The sequence below is a fragment of the Rhinopithecus bieti genome, unplaced genomic scaffold (assembly GCF_001698545.2).
Source record: "Rhinopithecus bieti isolate Rb0 unplaced genomic scaffold, ASM169854v2 scaffold_32835, whole genome shotgun sequence".
NCBI lineage: Eukaryota > Metazoa > Chordata > Mammalia > Primates > Cercopithecidae > Rhinopithecus > Rhinopithecus bieti.
This window is the reverse complement of record NW_016814117.1, coordinates 831,641-848,318: the sequence shown is the minus strand read 5'-3', so window position 1 is coordinate 848,318 and position 16,678 is coordinate 831,641. Positions and strand designations below refer to the sequence as shown.

At 40.3% G+C, this 16,678-nt stretch overlaps 1 protein-coding gene across 2 annotated transcripts in view; it reads right to left on the bottom strand.

Annotated features, from left to right (window-relative positions):
• E2F5 (E2F transcription factor 5) overlaps nucleotides 1-16,406 on the bottom strand; it is a 45,576-nt gene extending 29,170 nt beyond the window's left edge. For both annotated transcript variants that reach the window (XM_017849880.1, XM_017849881.1), the window contains exon 1: nucleotides 15,874-16,406. In XM_017849880.1, the coding sequence (XP_017705369.1) occupies nucleotides 15,874-16,104 (231 nt within the window). In that variant the 5' untranslated portion in view covers nucleotides 16,105-16,406. The remainder of the gene's footprint in view (nucleotides 1-15,873) is intronic.
• Nucleotides 16,407-16,678: the final 272 nt, after the last annotated feature.

The following is a 16,678-nucleotide window of genomic DNA, read 5'->3' as shown; positions in this document are numbered from 1 at the left end:
GTGGTGAGAGAGGGCATCCCTGTCTTCTGCCAGTTTTCAAAGGGAATGCTTCCAGTTTTTGCCCATTCAGTATAATATTGGCTGTGGGTTTGTCATAAATTGCCCTTATTGAGATACGTTTCATTGATACCTACAGTTTATTGAGAGTTTTTAGCATGAAGGACTGTTGAACTTTGTCGAAGGCCTTTTCTGCATCTATTGAGATAATCATGTGGGTTTGTCATTGGTTCTGTTTATGTGATGGATCTCTTTTATTGATTTGCGTATGTTGAACCAGCCTTGCATCCCAGGGATGAAGCCAACTTGATCGTGGTGGATAAGGTTTTTGATGTGCTGCTGGATTTGGTTTGCAGTATTTTATTGAGGATTTTTGCATCAATGTTCATCAGGGATATGGGCCTGAAATTTTCCTCTTTTGTTGTGTTTCTGCCAGGTTTTGGTATCAGGATGATGCTGGCGTCATAAAATTAGTTAGGGAGGATTCTAAGAGGGAATTTTATAGCAACAAATGTCTACATCAAAAAATATATCAAATAACCTAACGTATCTTAACAAATGAAAATAGAAACAACATAACAAAAGCTATGGAATATAACGAAAGCAGTTCTAACAGGATTTAAAAAAAAAATACTTGGACTGTTAGAGAAAACTAAGAGGGAATTTCATAGCAACAAATGTCTACGTTAAAAAATATCTCAAATAACCTAACATACTTCAAGGAACTAGAAAGACAAGAACAAACTAAGCTCAAAGTCAATAGAAAAAAAGAAAATAATAATGATCAGGGCAGGAATAAATGAAATAGAAGCTAGAAATATAGATCAACAAAACTGAGTTGTTTTCTGTGTTTGTTTGTTTTGAATTTCAACCTTTGTTTTAGACAGAGGGGATACATGTGCAGGTTTGTTACACTGGTATACTACATGATGCTGAGGTTTGGGGTACAGATCCTGTCAACCATGCAGTGAGCACAATAACCAATTGGTGACTTTTCAATCCATACTCCCCTGCCTGCCTCTCCTCTCTAGTAGTATACAGTATCTATTGGCCCCATCTTTATGTCCATCTGTACTCAACGTTCAGCTCGCATTTATAAGTGAGAACATGCCATATTTGGTTTTCTGTTCCTGCATTAATTTACTTAAGATTATGGCCTCTAGCTGCATCCATGTTGTTACAAAGAACATAGTTTCATTCTTTTTATGGCTATGTAGTATTCCATGCCATATGCGTACCACACTTTCTTTATCCAGTCCACCCTTGATGGGCACCTACGTTGGTTCCATGTCTATGCTACTGTGAAAAGAGCTGCAATGAACTTGTGAGTGCATGTGTCTTTTTGGTAGAATGATTTGTTTTCTTTTGGGTATATATCCAGTAATGGAATTGCTGGATCGAATGGTAGTTCAATTCTTAGTTCCTTGAGAAATCTCCAAACTGCCTTCCACTGTGGCTGAATTAATTTACATTCCCACCAACGGAGTATAAGCGTTACATTTTCTCCACAGTCTTGCCAGTGTGTGTTACTATCTGGCTTTATAATAGCCATTCTGACTAGTGTGAGATAGTATCTCACTATGGTTTTGACTTGCATCTCTCTGATTAGTGATCATAAGCATTTTTTCATGTTTGTTGGCCACTTGTGTATCTTCTTTTGAGAAGTGTCTGTTAATATCCTTTGCTGCCTTTTTATTTATTTATTTTTTTTAAAGACATGGTCTCGCCCTGTTGCCCAGGCTGGGGTGCAGTGGCGCAGTTTCGGCTCACTGCAACCTCTGCCTCCCGCCTTTGCCCATTTTTTAATGGGGTTGTTTTATGCTTGCTGATTTATTTAAGTTCCTTATAGATTCTTTATACGGTTCGTTATAGATTCCTTATAGATCTCACCTTGTCAGACGCATAGTTTGCAAATATTTTCTCCCATTCTGCAGGTTGTCTGTTTACTCTGTAGGCTGATGGTTTCTTTTGCTGTGCAGAAGCTCTTTAGTTTAATTAGGTCCCACTTGTCAATTTTTGTTTGTGTTGCTATTGCTTTTGGGGACTTAGCTAAAAATTCTTTACAAGACCAGTGTTGAGAAGGGGATTTCCTAGGTTTTCTTCTAGAAAATTTTTTTTTTTTTTTTTGAGACAGAGTCTCGCTCTGTTGCCCAGGCTGGTATGCAGTGGCGCAATCTCGGCTCACTGCAAGCTCTACCTCCAGGGTTCACGCCATTCTCCTGCATCAGCCTCCCGAGTAGCTGGGACTACAGGTGCCTGCCACCATGCCCGGCTAATTTTGTTTGTATTTTTCTAGTAGAGACAGGGTTTCACCGTGTTAGCCAGGATGGTCTCGATCTCCTGACCTCGTGATCCGCCTGCCTCGGCCTCCCAAAGTGCTGGGATTACAGGCGTGAGCCACCACACCCGGCCTCTTCTAGAATTTCTATAGTTTGACATCTTACATTTAAGTCTTTTATCCATCTTGTTTTACATGGTGAAAGGTAGGGGTCCAGTTTCATTATTTAGCATACAGCTAGTCAGTTATTCCAGCACTATTTATTAAATAGGGAATCCTTTCCCAATTGCTTTTTTTGGTTGGCTTTGTTAAAAATCAGATGGTTGTAGGTGTACAGATTTATTTCTGGGTTCTCTATTCTGTTCCATTGGTCTATGTGTCTGTTTTTGTACCAGTACCATGCTGTTTTGATTGCTGTAGCCTTATAGTGTAGTTTGAAGTCAGGTAATGTGATGCTTTCAGCCTTGTTCTTTTTGCTTAGGATTGCTATTTGGGCTTTTTGGTTCCATATAAATCTTAGAGTAGTTGTTGGTAATTCTGTGACATTGGTAGTTTGGTAAGAATAGCATTGAATCTGTAAATTGCCTTAGGTAGCACACCTATTTTAAAGATACTGATTGTTCCAGTCTATGAGCATGGAATGTTTTTCCATTCACTTTTGTCATTTCTGATGTCTCTCAGCAGTGTTTTCTAGTTCTCCTTGTAAGAGATCTTTCACATTATTGATTAGCTGTATTCCTAGGTAATTGAATTTTTCTGTGGTGATTGTAAACGGGATTGTGTTCTTGAGTCTCAGCTTGAATGTTACTGGTGTTCAGAAATGCTACTAATTTTTTTTTTTGCATTGATTATTGAATCCTGAAACTTTTACTGAAGTCATTTATCAGTGTTAGGAGCCTTTTGGCAGAGTCTTAGGGCTTTCTGGGTATAGCATCATGTCATCAGCAAAGAGAAATACTTTGACTTATTTTCCTTTTTGCATGCCCTGTATTTCTTTCCCTTGCCTAATTTCTCTGGCTAGGACTTCTACTACTATATTAAAAAGGAGGGGTGGCAGTGGGCATCATTGTCTTGTTCTGGCTCTCAAGGGGAATGGTTCCAGCTTTTGCCCATTCAGTATGATGTTGGCTGTGAGTGTGTCTTGATGGTTCTTATTATTTTGAGGCATGTTCCTTTGACACCTAACCTGTTTTTTTGTTTGTCTGTTTTTTTTATCATAAGGAGATGTATTTTCTGGAAAGTTTTTTTCTGTATCTATTGAGATGATCATATAGTTTTCGCTTTTAAATCTGTTTATGTGATGAATCACATTTACTGATTTGCATATGTTGAACCCACCTAGCATCCTAGGAATAGAGCCTACTTGATCATGGTGTATTAGCTTTTTGGTGTCCTTTTGGATTTGGTTTGCTAGTATTTTGTTAAAAATTTTTGCATCTATGTTCATCAGGGATACTGGCCTGAAATTTTCTTTTTTCATTGTGTCTCTGCCAGATTTTGGTATCAGGATGATGCTGGTTTCATAGAATGAGTTAGGGAGGAGCCTCTCCTCCTCAATTTTTCTTCTTCAGTGATCTAACACTGCTAGTGGGGTGTTGAAGTCTGCCACTATTATTGTGTGCTTGTCTTTTTGTAGGTCGAAAAGAATTTGTTTATGAGTTTATGAACTTTTTTTACACATTTCTCAAAAGAAGCCAATGTGTATATGGAAAAAATGCTTAATATCGCTAATAATTAGGGAAATGAAAATTAAAACCACAATGAGATATCACCTCATACCTGTTAGAATGGCTATAATCAAAGACAAAAGATAACAGTATTGACAAGGATGTGGAGAAAATGGAGCCCTTGCATATTGAAGATGGGAATGGAAATAAGCAGAGCCATTATAAAAACAGTATGGAGGTTCTTAAAAAAACTAAAATTAGAACTACCGATGACCCAGCAATCCCACTGCTGAATATATATCCAAGGAAAATGAAATCAGTATTTCAAGGAGATAGCTGCACTCCTGTGTTCACTGCAGCATTATTCAGAGTAGCCAAGATATGGAATCAACTTAAAATATCCATCAGTGAATGAATGGAGAAAGAAAATGTGGTATATGCAGACATACCTCCTTTCATTGCACTACTATTTTTTGTGCTAACAGATACTGTGTTTTCTACCAATTGGAGTTTTGTGGCAACCCTGCATCAGGCAAGTTTATTGGCACCATTTTTCCAACAGCATGTGCTCACTTCATGTCTCAGTATCACATTTTGGTAATTCTTATAATATTTCAAACTTTTTCACTATTATTATATCTGTTATTGGGATCTGTGATTAGTGATCTTTGATGTTACTATTGTAACTGTTCTGGGGTACCAGAAACTGCACCCATATAAGACTATGAACTAATTCAACAAATGTTGTGTATCTTCTGACTGCTCCACTCCTGGCCATTCTCCTGTCTCTGTCTGTCTCCATGGGCCTCCCTATTACCTCAGACAAAACAATATTGAAATTAAGCCAGTTAATAACCCTATAATGGCCTTTAAGTGTCCAAGTAAAAGGAAGAGTCATATGTCTTCCATTTTAAATCAAAAGCTAGATATGATTAAGTTTAGTGAAGAAGCCATGTCAGAATCCAAGACAAGCTGAAAGCGAGACCTACTGAGGTAAACACTTAGCCAAGTTGTAGATGCAAAGGAAAAGTACTTGAGTGAACTTAAAAGTGCTACTCCAGGTGAACACAATAATGATAAGAACGTGAAAAAGGCTTATTGCTGATATGGAGAAAGTTGGAGTGGTCTGAATAGAAGATAAAACTAGCCACTATATTCCTGTAAGCCAAAGCCTAATCCAGAGGAAGGCTCTAACTCTCTTCAATTCTATGAAGGTTGAGAGAGATGAGAAAGCTGAAGAAGAGAAGTTGGAAGCTAGATTTGTTCATGAAGTTTAAGGAAGCCATTTCCATAACATAAATGTGCAAACCACAAGTGCTAATGTAGTGAAACAAGTGCTGATGCAGAAGCTGTAGCAAGTTACCTAGAAGATCTAGCTAAGATAATTGATGAAGTGGCTAGACTAAACCACAGATTTTCAATGTAGACAAAAAAGCCTTGTATTGGAAGATGATGGCATATAGGACTTTAATAGCTAGAGAAGTCAATGCATGGCTTCAAAGCTCCAAAGGACACGCCAACTTTCTTGTTAGGGTTGAATGCAGTTGGTGACTTAATAAGTTGAAGCCAATGTTCATTTAGCATTCCAAAAGTCCTGGGGCCCTTAAGATTGATATTAAATCTCCTCTGCCTGTGCTCTATAAATGGAACAACAAATCCTGGATGACAGTACATCTGTTTACAACATGGTTTACTAAATATTTTCAGCCTGCTGTTAAGACCTACTCAGAAAACAAGATTCCTTTCAAAATATTACTGCTCTTTGACAATGCACCTGATCACCCAAGAGGTCTGATGGAGATGAACAAAGAGATTAATGTTGTTTTCATGACTGCTAATACAACCTCCATTCTCCAGCCCATGAATGAAGGAGTAACTCTGACTTTCAAGTTTTCTTTTGAAACACATTTTGTAAACCTATAGCTGCCACAGATATTGATTCCTCTGATGGATCTGGACAAAGTATAGCTTTCTGGAAAGGATTCACCATTCTAGATACCATTACGAACATCCACAATTCATGAGAGGAGGCAAAAATATCCGTATTAATAGAAGTTTGGAAGAAGCTGATTGCAACCCTCATGAATGACTTTGAGGTGTTCAGGACTTCAGTGGAGGAAGAAACTAAAGATTCAGTTAAAAAAAAAAAAAGGCAATAGAACTAGATTTAGAAGTGAAGCCTGAAGATGTGACTGAATTGCTGCAATCTTATGATGAAACTTTAATAGATGAATACCTGCCTATGATGGATGGGCAAAGGAAGTGGTTTCTTGAGATGGAATTTACTCCTAGTGAATATGCTGTGAACACCATTGAAATGACAACAGAGGATTTTAAATATTTCACAAGTTTAGTTGATAAAGCACAAGAAGGTTTGAGAGGGCTGACTCCAATTTTGAAAGAAGTTCTAATGTGGGTAAAATGCCATCAAACAGCATCACATGCTACAGAGAAATCTTTTGTGAAAGGAAGAGTCAATTGATGTTGCAAACTTCATTTTTGTCTTCTTTTAAAAAATTGCCACAGCCACCCCAACCTCCAGCCACCATACCCCGATTAGTCAGCAGCCATCAACATTGAGGCAAGATCTCTACCATCAAAACGATTATGACTTAATGCAGGCTCAGATGATCATTAACATTTTTAAACAATATAGGATTTTCTAATTAAGGTCTGTACACTTCTTTTTAAGACATGCTACTGCATACTTAATAAAGTATAGTGTAAATGTAACTTTTCTATGCACTGGGAAACAAAAACATCTGTGGGACTCATTTTATTGCAATATTCATCTTATTGTGGTGGCTTGGAACTGAACCCACTATATCTCCAAGGTATGCCTGTATACACAACAGAATACTATTAAGCCCTTTAAAAAAAATCTGAAAATTCTGTCATTTGCAACAACATGGATAAACCTAAAGAACATTATGTTAAACAAAATAAATCAGGCGCAGAAAGAGAAACACCACATGATCTCACCCAAATGTGGAATGTAAAAATGTTGATCTCATAGAAGTAGAGAGTAGCATGATGGTTACCTGGGCCTGGCATGGGGCAGGGAGGAGTGGTTGGGGAGGTATTGGTCAAAGGATACAAATTTCAATTAGAAAGAAGTTCAAGCAATCTATTGTAAAATATGGTGAGTGTAGCTCATAACATATTGTACTAGGTTAGTGCAAAAGTAATTGTGGTTTTTGTGATTAAATTGCAAAAACCACAATTACTTTTGCACCAGCCTATAATGTGCTAAGAAAAATGCAGGATGTTAGCCTCATCAAATATGGAAGAGAAACAACCTGTAGTCAAAAGGGAGTGATTTGTTAAGTGGTACCTGTCTATCTCATAACTAGACGTACCAACCAGGGAAGGGCAAAGCATGGAATGGGGTAACTTTTGTGCTTCCAAAGTAGCTAAGCAGAAGTGGGGAAGCAGTTTTGTCAAATGATCTTTGATTAGGCAAACACCGAGTTTTAAAGAGGCTGTCAAGTTGAGGCCACTTGGTCCATTAGCTGGTGCAGCAAGACCACTACTCAACATTTTCATACTGCCACAAGATTGCTCCTCTACTGGAGTAATGCCCTAGTTTCTCGGAGATGCTGTAAGTGGCATGATGTTACCTAATGCTTAGGCTTAGTTTGATTTCTGGGTCCAGCATATGTGCTCTTAAGATGTCAACCTGTTTTTTTTTTTTTTGTTTTTTGTTTTTTTTTCATTTAAAAGGATAGTACCTGCTCCCTCTAACCACCTCACCCCATTCTTGATGTTTTATCCCTTGGAGAGAACAAGGCTACGATGTAGTGACTACTGTCTGTGTCTCCTGTGTGTGTCTGTTCTTGTCACAAATGTATCTGGGGACGCTAGATGCACTGATTTTCTGTAATAAAGTTTTTTAATCACTCTTCCCAAAAGAAAAAAATAAAACAAAAAAAAAAATGCTGGATGTTAAGTGTTCTCACCACAAAAATCGTAACTATGTGAGGCAATGCATATATTAATTAGCTAGATTTAGTTATTCTCCAATGTATATATACAACACATCATACAGTATATGATAAATATATACAATTTTATCTATCAATTTAAAAAATACAAACAGAAAAACTAAAGCAATATTTTTTAAAATACCAATATTTATCATACTAAAGAAATGGCATAATACAATATACATACCCAGTCAAATATATGTGTAAGCACATTGATAGGTATCTCATCCAAACATTTTGTGGCCATGTTCACTGATGGGAAGTGCCAGGATAAGGACCAAAAACTCAGAACTGGTGTCTTAAGTTTTAAGTCAATTTATCTTGTCCAGAACTAGAAAAATGAGATGGCTGACTCCCTTTCTTCTTTTATCTATTAAAGTTGTTTTTTCAAATCATGCCAAAACTTCAGGGCCAGGAGCAGTGACTCACACCTGTAATCCCTGTACTTTGGGAAGCTGAGGTGGGTGGATCATTTGAGGTTGGGAGTTTGAGACCAGCCTGGCCAATATGGTGAAACCCCATCTGTACTAAAAAAAAAAAATACAAAAATTAGCTAGGTGTGGTGGCATGAGCCTGTAATCCCAGCTACTCAGGAGGCTGAGGTGGGAGAATTGCTTGAACCCAGGAGGTGGAAGTTGCAGAGAGCTGAGATGGCACCACTGCACTCCAGCCTGGGTGACAGAGCAAGACTCCATTTCATAAAAAAACAAACAAACAAAAAAAAACTTCAGAGGTAGGTATACCATTTGCTTAGCATGTTGATTCATGGCATCAATTCTGGCATTAGATTATTGGAGTTTATATTTCACTTACTGTGGATATCAGGTACGCCATTTAACTTCTTTATGACTTGATTTTCTAATCAGAAAATGGAGATATAGTATCTCCTTTATACTTTTGCTATGAGGATTAAATGAACACAAGGAAAGTACCTGGCATAGTGCCAGTCATTTAGTAATAGTATCATATTTTTCACTATGATATAGCTTTTGTCTCCTGAGAATTATTTCTTCCATTTAGCCAAACGCCTTGCATTTGATAGATGTTTAATGATTAGACCCTGGAATAGATGTATCTTTATCTATGTATTTTAATAGGCTTCATATTTTATTTTAGTTCTATTTCTACAGGTAACAAAGGCTTTGTATTTTTAAGCAGTTTTAAATTCACATCAAAATTGACCAAAATGTAGAGAAAGCTCCCATATGCCCCCGTCCCTGCTCATGCACAACCTCCCCCATTATCAATGTCCTGCACCAGAGTGGTACATTTCTTAACAGTTGATGAACCTACACATGATTATCATCCAAAATCCATAGTTCACATTAGGGTTAACTCTTGCTGTTTTACACTATGAGTTTTGACAAATGCATAATGACATGTATTCATCATTATGGTACCATTCAGAATAGCTTCACTACCCTAAACACAGTCTGTGCTCCATCTATTCATTCCCCCTACCTTCTAGCCTCTGGCAACCACTGATATTTTACTGTCTCCTTAGTTTTGCCTTTTTCTGAATGTCATATAGTTGGAATCATAGAGTTCACAGTCTTTTCAGATTGGCTTCCTTCACTTAGTAATATGCATTTAAAGTTCTTCCATATCTTTTCATGAATAATACTATATTGTCTGGATGTACAACATTTATACTTTTACCTGCTGAAGAGTATCTTGGTTGCTTCCCAAGTTTCAGCAATTATGAATTAAGCTGCTATGAATATCCACGTGTAGGTTTCTGTGTAGTCATGAGTTTTCAACTCTTTTGGGTAATACCATGGAACACAATTACTGGATTGTATGGTAAGAGTATGTTTAGTTTTCTAAGAAACTGCCAAATTTTATTCCCAAGTGGCTATACCATTTTGCATCTTCATCATCAATGAATGAGAGTTGCTGTTGCTCCACATCCTTGCTAGCTTTTAGTGTTGTCAGTCTTTTGGATTTTTCACCATTCTAATAAATATGCAGTGGTATCCCCTTGTTGATAGTTTGTGGCAAAATACATAAAACATCAAATTTATCATCTTAATCATTTTAAGTGTACAGTTCAGTAGTATTAAGTACATTCTCAATATTGTGCGACCAATCATCAGAACACTTCATCCTGCAAACCTGAAACTATACACATTGTATTTGTTTGCTAGGGCTGCCAAAACAAAGTGCCACAGGCTGGGTGGCTTAAACAACAGAAATTTATTTTCTCACAATTCTGGAAGCTAGAAGTCCAAGATCAAGGCATTCATTGGCCCATTTGGTTTCTTCAGAGGCCTTGCTCCTTGGCTTACAGATGATCACCTTCCTGCTGTGTCCTCACATGGTCTTTCCTCCGGGTGGGAGCGTCCGTGGCGTCTCTTTGTATATCCAAATTTCCCCTTTCTCATAAGGCCCCCAGTCAGATTAGATCAGGTCACAACTTAATTTTAGCTTAATTATCTTCAAACGCCCTATCTCCAAATACAATCACATTCTTAAGTTTGGAGGTAAAGTCTTCAACATATGAATTTTGGGGGACATATTTCAGCCTCTAACATCCATTAAGCAACAAATTCCATTCTGTCTTCCCTCAACCCCTGGTAACCACCCTTCTACATTCTGCCTCTATGAATTTGACTACTCTAGGTACCTCACATAAGTGGAATCACACAGTATTTATCTTTTTTTGTGATTGATTTCACCTAGCGTTATGTCCTCAAAGTTCATTATGTTGCAGCATATGTCAGCATTTTCTTCCTTTCTAAGGCTGAAGAATATTCCATTGTATATATACCATCTTTTGTTAAGCTACTCATCTATTGATGGACATTGGGATTCCATCCACATTTTGGCTATTATGAATGCTGCTGTTATGAACACAGGTGTATACATACCTTCTTGAGGCCCTGCTTTCAATTCTTTGGGTATACACCCAGGAGTTGAAGGGTCCTGAGAATCTGTAAGCACACACTAAAGTTGTGGCTGTAGTACCCACATATCTCTCCCTAGGCTAATTCTACCTTAAAATGTTTGCCCGGTATTATAAACTAGGATCTTTTGTTGTTGTTGTTGTTGTTGTTTTTTGAGAGAGAGTCTCGCTCTGTCACCCAGGCTGGAGTGCAGAGGCGCGATCTTGGCTCACTGCAAGCTTCACCTCCCGGGTTCACGCCATTCTCTTGCCTCAGACTTCTGAGTAGCTGGGACTACAGGCGCCCGCCACCATGCCCGGCTAATGTTTTTTTGTATTTTTAGTAGAGACGGGGTTTCACCGTGTTAGCCAGGACGGTCTCGATCTCCCGACCTCATGATCCGCCCGCCTCAGCCTCCCAAAGTGCTGGGATTACAGGCATGAGCCACCGTGCCCGGCCAAACTAGGGTCTTAAATTATTTATTTATCCCAGGATGTATGTAACTCAGGCTATCATAAACGGGTATGCATCAGGGACCTGTCAGATAAGACGCACCATACTTTATCACATTAACTCAGGTATCATTCAGGTAATTTGTAAGTTAAAGAATTATAATAAAGGAGATAAGCAATCTTCATCAAGCTTAAAAAAGCTCAAGGTGACACCAAACTGGCAAATAAGATGTATAAATTTAGTTATAACTTACATTTAATAGGAATTTTCAAAACAACATACAGATACATAGTCATGACTATCTTAACAGTTATTCAAATTCTTAACTGTGAACAAGTGGAATCCTAGCTTAATTTATGCAATAACAGAATTTGCCACCAATACCCTCATTTTCAGGAGCACAGTACCTCCCTCTTTTCCACAATGGGCAGAGGAATAAGAATAATCATGCATTTTTCCATGCCCTTACACAAATGGAAACCTACCTACATACATTTATTTTTGAAGATGACTGAAAGATGGTATAACACAGAGAATAACAATAAATGGTCTAGTTTTGAATCTTAGCTCTCACTTTCTACTGTATAACTCCAGGCAAGTTATCTAACCTATCTTGGCCTACTTAACTAGAAGTTTCTTACGCTGTGAAATGGGGCTATTCTGCCAAAATGTTCACTGTTGTTAAGAGGATAACATTAGCTAAGGGCATGTAAAATGTTTTGCATATAGTAAGTTCTTGATATATATTAGCTATTAACAGCATAAACTGGCAAACCACATAGCTTGAAATAACCATGATATAATTTCTTATCTCACTGGAATAAAGAAATAATAACTATCCCACCTCCACTATTGTAAATGAGACTATATGGTGTGGGTGAAGCTGCAGAGATAATGAATAAACTTTCCTCAAATCACTTTCAATTTTTTTCTATTGCTTCCTAATTGTTAAGTTACACTATAACAGCTTTATTAAAATTGATTTTCTGTGTTGAGCCATGTTTTTTTTTTTGAGACACAGTTTTGCTCGTCGCCCAGGATGGAGTGCAGTGGTGCGATCTTGGCTCACTGCAACCTCCGCCTCTTGGGTTCAAGCAATTCTCCTGCCTCAGCCTCCCAAGTAGCTGGGATTATAGGCACCCACCACCACACCTGGCTAATTTTTTTGTATTTCTAGTAGAGAGGGGTGTCGCCATGGTGGGCAGGCTGGTCTCGAACGCCTGACCTCAGGTGATCTGCCCGCCTCAGCCTCTCAAAGTGTTGTGATTACAGGTGTGAGCCATCACGCCTGGCCAAGCCATGTTTTCAATTAATTATACTATTAAGAAGAAATGTGTCACTAATATACAACCTTACATTCTTATTCTCCAGCAGTATAAGACAGAAAAGAAATAGCATCTATGTGGTCTAGGCTACTTTATGATATCCAAAATATTTGAATATTTTACTTGAAGTTTGATATACTTTTTTTTATTATTTGGGATATTCAAAAACTGTTTCTTCAAAGCTGGGTGAGGTGGCTCATGCCTGTAATCCCAGCACTTTGGGAGACCAAGGTGGGCGAATACATTTGAGCTCAGGAGTTCGAGACCAGCCTGGACAACATGGCAAAACCCTGTCTCTACTAAAAATACAAAAATTAGCCAGGCATAATGGTGTACACCTGTAGTGCCAGCTACTTGGGAGGCTGAGGCAGAAGAATCGCTTGAGCCCAGGAAGTGGAGGTTGCATTGATCTGAGATTGTGCCACCGCACTCTGGCATGGGCGACGGAATGAGACCCTGTCTCAAAACAAACAAACAAATAAAACCAACCAAAAAACCATATATATACATAGTTCCTTCAACTGCTTTTAAAAAGTCAAGTGTATAACTTAAAAGTTTCAAAAAAATTATGCTGATATATGCCCCACCAAAGTAAGAATACAAGAAAAGAAAATGTGTCTTCATCATTTCAAATTAGAGGAAATTTATAATTGTCAGTGTGAGTCCATCTTTAATATGTATTATACAAACATGTCTTACCAAAGTAAGATACAAGAAAAGAAAATGTGTCTTTATCATTTCAAATTAGAGGAATTTATAATTGTCAGTGGGAAGTCCATCTTTAATATGTATTATAAACAATGTCTTACCAAAGTAAGAATACAAGAAAAAGAAAATGTGTCTTTATCATTTCAAATTAGAGGAAATTTATAATTGTCAGTGGGAGTCCATCTTTAATATGTATTAATCAAAATGTCTTAATGGGCCGGGTATGGTGGCTCAGCACTTTGAGAGGCTAAGGCGGGCGGATCATTTGAGGTTGGGAGTTCGAGACCAGCCTGGCCAACATAGTGAAACCCCATCTCTATTAAAATACAAAATGCAAAATACAAAAATGAGCCGGGAATGGTGGTGGGCACCTGTAATCCCAGCTACTTGGGAGGCTGAGGCAGGAGAACTGCTTGAACCCAGGAGGCAAAAGCTGCAGTGAGCAGAGATCACACCACTGCACTCCAGGCTGGGCGACAGAGTGAGGCTTCATCTCCAAAAAAAAAAAAACCTCTTAACGATCTTTTACTATGGTGTACAATAAGAAATATCATTAGAAAGATTTCAATGTAAGATTTTTACATATATAAGTATATATAAATAAATGAAAAGATGTAAAATACATAAAATGTATGTTTTCATACATATATACAAAAACTAATGACATTCAAACTCTTTTCTAGGAGTATAAAGTCATTAATATGAGACATAGTGTTATTGTAGAAACCTTCGAATTTTTAAGAGAGTTCCAGAATGAATAAAGCAATTATTGTTATGAAATATCAAACTTTATATCCCACTTACTGCCTCTGTGACTTCTGTAGGGCAATTATATGGCCACAGATGAAACAGGAGGAAGCTAAAGAATTTCAAGTCAAGAAAGGGCAAAGTTACACCATATCCTAAGGCAAGCTGAGGGAGAAGACCTCAAAGTCTGGTCATCAGAGTTCAGTTTCATCCGGAAAACTCCAAACTTCCCTGATTTTCTTACAATAAAGTCACAGGCTACAACTGAATTTCTAGATTTTGAACAGCAGTTTGCAACCTGTACTTTGTAACATTCCTGGCTTTCTCTGATAACGTCATGACTTCCTGTGAAATTCTTTAAACAGAATCCATTTTAATTCACTACAGTTTAAATACTACACATGCCATACATCACTTTCAGGGAGAGAAAGGAAAAAGGGGCTGTGGTGGAAAAAAGAGAACGAGGAATTTCTAGAGGTGGGAAAAAAAATTCCAGGAATAATATTTCAAAAAGAAAATTGCAGAAATTACTTACCAAAATGCAAATTATGTGCAGCATGCCTCACTTGTATGAAGTTGAACAATTTAGATAATTCAGTTCAACAATCACTGACTGAACATCAACTATATCCAGGGAACGGAGAGGGGACTGAAAGATCTACTTCCCCTTGGGCTACACTGGAGGAGGGCCTCTAGCAAAAGAGTTGGCCCCTGCAAGTCTTGGCCCTTACATTCAGGGAGCTGCCACTGCTTTATGCAGAGCCTGGAGGATGCAGTGACACTCTCTAGCCAGGTAAGGTGGTCCAGGCACTCCCCTGGGTGCTGGTCCCAATCCTCCAAGTAAGGCCACATTTAGGGAGTCAAAGGGGATTTGCAGTGATTGCTGACCGGTTAGTATTTTTTGTTTGTTTCTAAAACTTTGGTTCTTAAACTTGGCGCGCAGAGTGACCACATTCTCTTTATCCTGAGCGCTGTTGAATTCTTCCAAATCCTTCCTAGATCGGTTAAGTCATTCTGTATGACAGAACAGCTTTTGATGCCTGCTCCTGTTTGAAAAATCTGAACGCAGTAAAGGACGACGCAGGGAGAAAGTTTACTGAGCACTTCCACCTCTTTGGGTGAAAGCTGTAAAATATGCCCTTTTTGTGTGACAGCAGATCTCATTTTTAGAAACCCATGCCACATGCCACATGAAGTCACAAATCAAATACCCCTCCTAACTATCAGGGTGATGAAAGAAGTGCATAAGGAAGACAATACTATTTTATCGGGGAGGGGTGTGGAAAGAAGTAGTCTTTTTTTTTTTTTTTCCTTTCATCTGGTAGAGATGGCAGACTGGGTTTTGTTTTTCCTCCTTTTTATTTAAACTACAGGAACATGGTTCCAACTGGAATCGCCTATTAAAACCATCCATTCTTAACAGCAAAATCGATATCCACGGTGTCTCCGGGCAAAGCGCCCGTTACCCCGTGAGCCTCTGCCACAGGTGAACGCAGAGCAACAGACACAGGGTTGCCCTCAGGTCCCTGCGCCCGGAGACAGAAGCCACGCGGGCGCGCTCGAGGTCCTGGGCTCTTTGTCGAGGGCCCGGCGTGGCGCCGGGCCCTATTGGTTACGCGTCCGCTCGGGGCCATCCTGGTCCCTCGTCCCTCCCCCATCCCGGCGTCCAGGACCTGGGCGCTGGCCACATGGTCCTCGGACTGTCCGGTCCTGGGTCCCCGCTAGGCGCGTCTACACCACGCCGCTAGACCCACGCGGCAAGGGGCTGGGCTTCCCCGGGACCCACGGGTTCCGAAGTCCGCCCCCGTCCCCGCCTCCCGAGCTCACCGCTTTGAGATCCAGAACGCCGTCCTTGGCCTCCTGCAGCAGCGACACGAACTTGGTAGTGAGCAGCCCCAGGCTCTTCTCGTGCCTGCTGCTGCCGCTCCCGGCGCCCCCAAGCTGCAGCGGCGGCGGCTGAGGGGCTTGCGCCTGCGGAGACTGCGCTTGCGGCCGCTGGCCCTGCCCCTGCCCTGGCGGCGCCTGCTGGCCAGAGCTCGCGGGCTCTGCCGCCGCCATCGCGTCCCGGCCCCTTGGTGGTCGGGCCCCCGCGCACTTTCGCTCGCCGACCCCGCCCGCGGCCACCTGCCGGGTCGGCTCCGCTGCGGCCGCTTCCTGGCCGGTCGAGAGCGGCAGTACGGGTCGCTGCCTGCTGCAAACAACAGGTGTGCGGAGCCCACGGGAGTCTGGGCCGCTTGTCACGCCGGGCCTCCGCCCCCTCCCCAAGCCCGGGGAAGCGTGAATGAGGCCCACGACCGTGGGGGGAGGGGGTAGAAACGAGGAGAAGGGGCTGCGAGGGGTGGGGACCTGAGTTTAAATGGCAGGAAGTGACGCCGCCGCCCGCCGTTGCCTAGAAACACATTTTTCTGTAGGAAGGAGGAGCGCACGAGGAGGAGGAGGGGTGTCGGCGCGTGTGTTTCACACTCGCCTCCCTGGCGTTCGCGAGCTGACCCGAGGAATGGTAATCTCGCGGCAAAGCAGGGAGAAAGAAAAAAAGGAAACAAAAGAAAAAAGACTTTTATCTGGGCAGAAAGTCACAACGCCCAGCGGCCAAACGTTTTTGAGCCGTGAAGTTGGTTGACTGCTCAGTTTG